Raw genomic sequence first — 8,356 nt, 5'->3', positions numbered from 1 at the left:
TGAGGTTGTATTTACCTAATTTTAAGACCTGCTAAGGAACAAATGATTGTTATTATGTCCTGATATGTAAAACCATGGAATTCAAAGAGGGTGTACTTTCTTTTTCACACCACTGTGTCTTGGGAAACAAGAGGGTCCCCGGATCTGATATCAGCGCAATTCAGCTCCAGAGACCCCCTGCTTCTCCTGTATTACCAAAAAAAAAAATATGCCCTTTGGATGGAACTCCATGCCTAAAATGGAGTGTCATTATATACAACATAGCTCATGTTAGCACAGAAAAGAATGACAAATGCACCAACCTAAAGTAAAGTAAATTCCGGTGAAGGTGACAGACCGCTGGTCAGCAAATATATTTACACTCCATGAATAACTGGAGTGTTTAAACTAATTCATCTTTATTAACATGTTCCTGAACATGGATGGTGTTTGCTTTAGGTAAAGGACACTGAAATTCCACATCAACAGGGATCCAAAAAAAAGTGTACGATCACCGTTATCCCTTCTACTGCACGTAATTCCTGGGAAACAGCTGGAACAGTTTGCCCTCTTGAGTGGGTTCAAATCCATACTTGGTCAAGTTCTCTGGATTAAAGGTTCCATCATTCACGTCCTTCTCAATCACTGGAGCAATAACCTCCATGAAAAGTATCTTAGCCGTCATAGGTTCCTCAGTTCCTGGCGGAGCTTTGTAGGAAACGTATGGCTTCAGTTTGAATCCGGTCATATCAGGGACCACAATCTCAGGCACCATCTCCCTCACTTTGACAAATTTCCCGCTGGAAGTCAGGTACCCGGCCTTCTTGGATCCTCTCGATACGTGAAAAGACTTAGGCCCCCGTTTGCCTGTCGTTTCAGCCATTCTGTCTGCCCCACGAACTATACCTCGGGCTAGATTGGCAAGCAGCCCCATCGTGGCTACCTGAAAAACAATATATGTTGTGTTATCGATATAGATATATACATACCATGATGGACAGGGCTATAGCTCTCTCTCTATTTTGTGATCTCCAGTGATATCTGCATACCATGGTCAACCAGGTTATCTTCATACCAGGAGCACTGTATGCTGGGTGATAATGGTTGAAAGGCAGGGTTGCAGACCTGTCCAAGACATGTCAATGTGCTCACTAGTGATATTCTTTATTGGCTATATGCCAACAGTGGATGTATTTTGTTGCCTTTTTCACCCACCATAACTTAAAATGTGTGTGTGTGTGTGTGTGTATATATGTAAATATTCACAGTATGCAGATATCTATATATAGATAGATATATGGCCCTGTCAATCACAGTATGAGATAGCCCTATATATAGATGGCCCTGTCTTTCTGCATACCGTGGTGGATAGAGGTATCTGTTAGCCCTGTCTATCATGGTATGCAGATAGCCTAACGATATATGCATACCGAGATGTACAGTGCTATCTAGATCAGCGGTGCACAAACTGGGGGGGTGTGCAAGATTATTTAGGGGAGGCGCAGGCTGCGTGCGGCAAAACCTGGGGGCGGGCAGAGCTGTGCATGGGCGGCCAAGCTCCGTACTCCTTTTCTGCTGTCTGCCTGCAGTGGGGGAGGGGCCTTGCTGCGGGGCCTTCCCTGCACAGACGCCCTCCTCCTCCTGTCTGTTACCCGCCCGTTTTCAGCAGCACTTGGGGGGACCTGAGCACGCTTAGTTACTCCATCTTCCCCCCCCCCTCCCAAGGTGAATGTGTGTGTTTTGTGATTGAGTATGTGTGCTGTGTGTGTGTTGTCCATGTTGGTAGTGATTGAGTGTGTCTTGTCTGTGCTGTGATTGTGTGTGTTGGTTGTGATTGAGTGTGTGCTGTGTGTGGGTGTTGTCTGTGATTGAGTGTGTGTGTTGTGTCTGTTGGTTGTCTGCGTGTGTGTTGTGATTGAGTGTTGGTTGTGTGTGTTGTGATTGAATGCAGCGGTGCACAAACTGGGGGAGCAGATTATTTATGGGGGAGCGTTCGGCAAAACCTGGGTGCACAGGCAAAAAAGCTGTGCGCGGGCGGCCGAACAGCATAGTGCAGGTGGCGGACATATGATTCAGAGGTATGGGGAAGGAGCACGCCCAAGCGCTGTGATGTCAAACGCCCCTCGTTCCGGTGTCTGCCCTGCAATAGCGCTGTGTTCCTGCTCTCCTCCGCTGGCAACCTGCTTCGCTGCGAACTTCTGCAAGTGAAAGGGTAGGCTGCCACTATATCAATCATACTATGAATGTACAGAAATAATAATAAAAAAAGTGTAAACACTTCCCTGCTTGTGCTTGCAAAATTATGCCGGACACCCTGCGCTCATGCTTGGACAGTTGGTGATGTCACCGCTCTCAGCGGCAGCGTGGACGCAGCCTAATTTTGCAAGCGCGAGCTGTTGAAATATGAAAGTATTTAGACATATTTGTATTTACATTGTATACCATTTAATAAAGGTATTTACATTGTATACCATTTAATAAAGGTAATCAAAATCACATGAAAAAAAAAACATCAGGCAGGGGGTGGGGGGGGAGAAATTTCATGGATAAAAAGGGGGGCTCGGCATAAAAAGTTTGCTCACCCCTGATCTAGATCATGACTGGGACTGCACTACACTAGCCTCCAACCCAGTGATTCCCAACAAGGGTTCTGTGGAACCCTGGGGTTCCTTGAAGCAGTCTCAGGGGTTCCTCCTAAAGACCACTAAACCCACCCCCCTTCCCCCGAGTCCACTTGCTCTCAGGACTGCAGGGTAGGAGTGCGCTCTAACAGTGTGACCCAGCACAGAGTGTGGAGTAAATGACTGAGGAGAGAGGGTGGGAGAGGAGAGAGGGTGGGAGAGGAGAGAGGGTGGGAGAGGAGAGAGGGTGGGAGAGGAGAGAGGGTGGGAGAGGAGAGAGGGTGGGAGAGGAGAGAGGGTGGGAGAGGAGAGAGGGTGGGAGAGGAGAGAGGGTGGGAGAGGAGAGAGGGTGGGAGAGGAGAGAGGGTGGGAGAGGAGAGAGGGTGGGAGAGGAGAGAGGGTGGGAGAGGAGAGAGGGTGGGAGAGGAGAGAGGGTGGGAGAGGAGAGAGGGTGGGAGAGGAGAGAGGGTGGGAGAGGAGAGAGGGTGGGAGAGGAGAGAGGGTGGGAGAGGAGAGAGGGTGGGAGAGGAGAGAGGGTGGGGAAAAGTGGGCATAAGAGTAAGACGCAGGGGATAAATACATATGAGGTGGGAGATGAAGAGAGTGGGAGAGGAAGAGAGTGAGTGCGGAAGACAGAGGGGAGAGAAATACATGGCTAGAGGGTGGGAAATAGAGGGGGCTCGTGAGGTGTGACATTTTGTGATTTACCCCTTTCGAACCTGTGTGTCAGCCAGATAGGGGTTCCTGAGATTTTTTCGAAAATACTTCAATGGTTCCTCCAAACAAAAAAGGTTGGGAATCACTGCCCAACAGCAAAGGGAAAGAAAAAGCCTGTAAGGTTTGCAAAGCTCTGTACACAATCATGTCATCTATGCATATCCCTGCTGTTAGTTCCCCTACAAGCTACCAAAACCCACAACCAGTCAAGGAACAACATGGCCACCAGGACTCTGAGGTCCCCCAGCCCATGAGAAACCTGTGGCGGCAGGGGGGGGGGGGGAGGGGGAGAGAAGGGATGAGGCCAACCGCTGGGACACGGGCCCTGGCAGAAACATGGGGTACAGGAGCTGGGACAGGAGCTTTGCAGAGAAACATGGGGTACAAGAGCTGGGGTATGGGCCCTGGCAGAGAGACATGGGGTACAGGAGCTGGGACACGGGGCTGGCAGGCACACATGGGGTACAGGAGCTGGGGCACGGGCCTGGCAGGCACACATGGGGTACAGGAGCTGGGACACGGGGCTGGCAGGCACACATGGGGTACAGGAGCTGGGGCACGGGGCTGGCAGGCACACATGGGGTACAGGAGCTGGGGCACGGGGCTGGCAGGCAGACATGGGGTACAGGAGCTGGGCCTGGCAGGCAGACATAGGGTACAGGAGCTGGGGCACTGGCCTGGCAGGCAGACATGGGGTACAGGAGCTGGGGCACGGGCCTGGCAGGCAGACATGGGGCACAGGAGCTGGGACACTGGCCTGGCAGGCAGACATGGGGTACAGGAGCTGGGGCACGGGCCTGGCAGGCAGACATGGGGTACAGGAGCTGGGGCACGTGCCTGGCAGACATAGGGTACAGAAGCTGGGGCACGGGCCTGGCAGGCAGACATGGGGTACAGGAGCTGGGCCTGGCAGGCACACATGGGGTACAGGAGCTGGGCCTGGCAGGCACACATGGGGTACAGGAGCTGGGCCTGGCAGGCACACATGGGGTACAGGAGCTGGGACACGGGCCTGGCAGGCACACATGGGGTACAGGAGCTGGGCCTGGCAGGCAGGCACACATGGGGTACAGGAGCTGGGGCACGGGCCTGGCAGGCAGACATGGGGTACAGGAGCTGCTGTTACTCACCTTCACTGCCCCTCAGCTCTGTCTCTTCAGCTTCTACTCGCAGGAACCGGAAGTGAGACCAACCAACAAGCTGGCTCGCGATTGGCCAGAGACAAAGTCGAGGCAGCCAATGGGATCGGAGGGAGTGTCACGTGACGGGGCTGTCAGGTGGAGAGGACAGGAGAGGAGGCCGCGGGGACACGGAGGAGAGAGGCTGAGAAGCGAGTGAGTGACCCCGGACACCCCCCCCTCCTACAGCAGGATAGTGTGCTCTGTATATACAGCGCTGTCTGTATACAGAGATATACTGTACCGAGATACACAGCGCTGTCTGTATACAGAGATATACTGTACCGAGATACACAGCGCTGTCTGTATACAGAGATATACTGTACCGAGATACACAGCGCTGTCTGTATACAGAGATATACTGTACCGAGATACACAGCGCTGTCTGTATACAGAGATATACTGTACCGAGATACACAGCGCTGTCTGTATACAGAGCTATACTGTACCGAGATACACAGCGCTGTCTGTATACAGAGATATACTGTACCGAGATACACAGCGCTGTCTGTATACAGAGATATACTGTACCGAGATACACAGCGCTGTCTGTATACAGAGATATACTGTACCGAGATACACAGCGCTGTCTGTATACAGAGATATACTGTACCGAGATACACAGCGCTGTCTGTATACAGAGATATACTGTACCGAGATACACAGCGCTGTCTGTATACAGAGATATACTGTACAGAGATACACAGCGCTGTCTGTATACAGAGATATACTGTACCGAGATACACAGCGCTGTCTGTATACAGAGATATACTGTACAGAGATACACAGCGCTGTCTGTATACAGAGATATACTGTACAGAGATACACAGCGCTGTCTGTATACAGAGATATACTGTACCGAGATGCACAGCGCTGTCTGTATACAGAGATGCACAGCGCTGTCTGTATACAGAGATGCACAGCGCTGTCTGTATACAGAGATGCACAGCGCTGTCTGTATACAGAGATGCACAGCGCTGTCTGTATACAGAGATATACAGTGCTGTGTACAGTGAAGCCAATGTACAATAATATCAGTACACAGTAATATTAATAAGGATAACACTGATCAATATACTATAATACCAATAGCTACAATTATACCGGGAGCAGTGACACTAATCAATATATAGTAATAGAAACTAGAATACTGATATCAATATATCTGAGGCACAGGGAGATAAAGTGACCGACCCAAGGTTACAAGGAGCGGACGCTGAGATTCCCCCACGCCAAAGGCCGTGTTCTCACCACTAAACTACTAAGCTTCTCTTCAGTCCAGCACTCTGCTGTTGTAGGTCTTCTACCATACAACTTTGGTGACTGTTCAACATGCTGTGAGACCTCTTCCCTGTGCTGCAGAAGATGGCAGTCCCAATTCATACCCATTATTAGAAGCAAATGGCAGTATTAATAGGAATAATGTGAACCATGCTAGCGGCAGTAATTAAATGAATAACAACAACCCTTCTAAGAATGCAGTATAAATAAAGAGGAAGGAAGGCTAGATAGCAGGAAGGCTGTGAATGTTTTCTTTCATAGCAGTGCCGCCATTTATTGCAGACATTTCAGGCTGCAAAAGGGTTAAAAAAAAAGATAGTATGAATATTTACATAGTATCGTATTTGTATATGTCAAAGAAAGGGACAGGTGTGGCTTATGAAATGTAAAGGGAGGTGGATGTGTGGAATTGGCCTTATAGTAAGTCTGGGTTTCTCAACTTGTCATCAAGACCCCCTTTCTCCCCCCCACCCCAAACAGGTCAGGATATCCCTGCTTCAGCTACCTGTGCTGAATCAGGGATATCTTTAAAACCTGTTGGGGGGGAGAGGGGGTCTTGAGGACTGGAGTTAAGAACCCCTGCAGTAAGTAATTAAAAAAAAATAGTTATAGTGGGTAAGAAAAAACAAATGTCAAAAACCCAGCACCGTACAGGAAATAAAAATGCCGGTTGTGGTTACATTTGCATGTCTCAGACAGGTCTGTAACCCTGCCTTTCAGTAAGGGGGTTCAAAAATGCTTGAGATAGACACATGGCTGTTATACATATGAAAGTAAGGCAAGGATTACATAGGGTCTGGAGTGTCACAGTAGATGACAAAGTGGGCAAATAAGATGGGCCAACAACACTTGTGTTGCTATTGATTATCAGTGATGCATACGATTTATAAAATATAAAGCACTAATAATTTGATAGAGTGCAATATTCACTCTTGTTTCACAGATTACAGTTTAAGGTGAGTCAACACTTTTGTAATCTGAACCCTTGATAAAAAGTGTCCCGGGACAGGAACAAGTTATATTCCTCCCCGCCCTCCACATACATTTAAAAAAAGGATTGATTACCTGAATTCTAACTTTGTGCATTTCTCTTTAGATCAATTTCTGCTTATACGCATCGAAGCATAACCGTGTATTTGCCACAGAGGAAATTCATTTTCGCACAGCATGTCATCGCATCAGTGTTAGGTTGGTGGCTGGCCATGCAGCATGTAGTTGGTATGTGGGAATAACCAGACATTAAAACACAGTTATTATGGACATGCAAATGCACAACAAGTGCTATAATTATTGACTGTGCGGGGGAGGGTCTTTGTCACTTTATTTTTTACCTACCATGACCTTTTTGACGTGAACCTTCTTTGCTGGCACCTACAGAGTTTTGATAGGAAAAATCACTTGTGTTGTAAGGAAAATACATGGCGGAAGTGACGTCACGCTACAGATGGGTGCGGGCGCTCTAAATCAAACTTCTTTGCGTTTTGTCACTGAAATTGTGTTTTGATTTTTAATTAAAAACATCGCCATCACAAATACAATTTCTGTGACAAAAGACAAAGAAGTTTCACTTAAAAAGCGCGCGCTCGGCACACACACACACTTTAAAAAAAAAAAAATGTCTGGTTATACCCACGTACCAGCTTCACGTTGCAGAGCCAGCAAGCAACTAGTGAAACCAAAAAGGTCAAAACAGCTGTCTGTCTGTAGGGTTAACTGGCTATGCACTCCTTTAACCCATGCTGTGCTGAAAAGCTGTGTAATGCGGCAGGCATAAGCTTATAGGGGTCTATGTTAAAATGGATAAGAAGTAAAGTGATACACTGAGTGCTCATTTGAATGTCATTACCCAGAAACCCTGGCTGCAGTGGAAGCTATTTTGTAAACATGATGAGATTTGGGAAGGTTGTAACTTCTCTGTGGCGTCTCCTTTTGCTGTAATGCCCTCAGCGATGAGCAGGGCTGTGCACAGTGCTCCGTGGTGGGACCCCTCCTTAAAAACAAGGGATCACGCAACCATTACTTCCTGTAACAATAAAACACAAGCAGACATGTCTAAAGTAAAACGGCATAGAAAAGAAAGCAAATCATGAACGGAATGAGCGTCATAATAATGTTTGAAAGGCAGCATTAATACAATCTTACTAAGGAGCATGAATGCACATTTAGGGGGGGTCATTCTGCATTGTCCGAAGCTGCCATTCAGGCAATTCCAACAGACCTCAGAGCCGCCTCTGCATAATCTGGGTTTTCATGTTCGCAAGCAGATTCCAGTGAGAGCGCGAACATGATTAACTGTAACTTCTGTCTCCTGTTTAACAGCTTCTTTCCTTTCTGATTTCTTCCTTCTGTCCCTAATGCTGACCCTACACCTGACCTTATGGCTGCTAGCTCTGGGTTTATCTCTTCCCATTGTCTGTGGCCTGCAATCTCTACTCATGCTGTCCCTAAGAGAGGTAGGTCCTACCTTCTGCGCCTTCCATCTTCTAGGGATCCTGTAACATAATCTACAACTGTACCTACATAGCAGGTACACTACATGTTTTTGTGTCCTGTGTGACCAGCTGTACCTGTTAAATAGAA

The 8,356-nt window shown here is 48.0% G+C and overlaps 2 protein-coding genes across 5 annotated transcripts in view; one reads left to right on the top strand and one right to left on the bottom strand.

Annotated features, from left to right (window-relative positions):
- Nucleotides 1–378: 378 nt before the first annotated feature.
- On the bottom strand, nucleotides 379–4,527 carry MRPL41 (mitochondrial ribosomal protein L41). Its single transcript, XM_075579171.1, has 2 exons — nucleotides 4,448–4,527; nucleotides 379–922 (listed from the first exon to the last, which is right to left on the bottom strand). The coding sequence occupies exon 2, from the start codon at nucleotides 911–913 to the stop codon at nucleotides 506–508; it is 408 nt and encodes a 135-aa protein (XP_075435286.1). The 5' UTR covers nucleotides 914–922; nucleotides 4,448–4,527; the 3' UTR covers nucleotides 379–505.
- Nucleotides 4,476–8,356, top strand: part of PNPLA7 (patatin like domain 7, lysophospholipase) — a 216,931-nt gene continuing 213,050 nt past the window's right edge. For 2 of the 4 annotated variants that reach the window (XM_075579169.1, XM_075579168.1), the window contains exon 1: nucleotides 4,553–4,651. Coding sequence is in view for 2 of the 4 variants with exons in the window: in XM_075579164.1 (XP_075435279.1) it covers nucleotides 4,557–4,651; nucleotides 8,165–8,229 (160 nt within the window). In the remaining 2 variants the exon portion in view is untranslated. Of the gene's footprint in view, nucleotides 4,652–8,164; nucleotides 8,230–8,356 lie in introns of all 4 variants that reach the window. The other 2 variants (XM_075579164.1, XM_075579165.1) reach the window with 2 other exon arrangements.

This window comes from Ascaphus truei, chromosome 21 (genome assembly GCF_040206685.1).
Source record: "Ascaphus truei isolate aAscTru1 chromosome 21, aAscTru1.hap1, whole genome shotgun sequence".
Taxonomy (NCBI): Eukaryota; Metazoa; Chordata; class Amphibia; order Anura; family Ascaphidae; genus Ascaphus; species Ascaphus truei.
The sequence above is the reverse complement of the archived record's forward strand: the minus strand, read 5'-3'. Positions and strand labels throughout refer to the sequence as shown.

What these genes read in the sequence shown, in the direction of transcription:
- MRPL41 (XM_075579171.1), bottom strand. Translation starts at nt 913, where the DNA reads ATGGGGCTGCTTGCCAATCTAGCCCGAGGTATAGTTCGTGGGGCAGAC.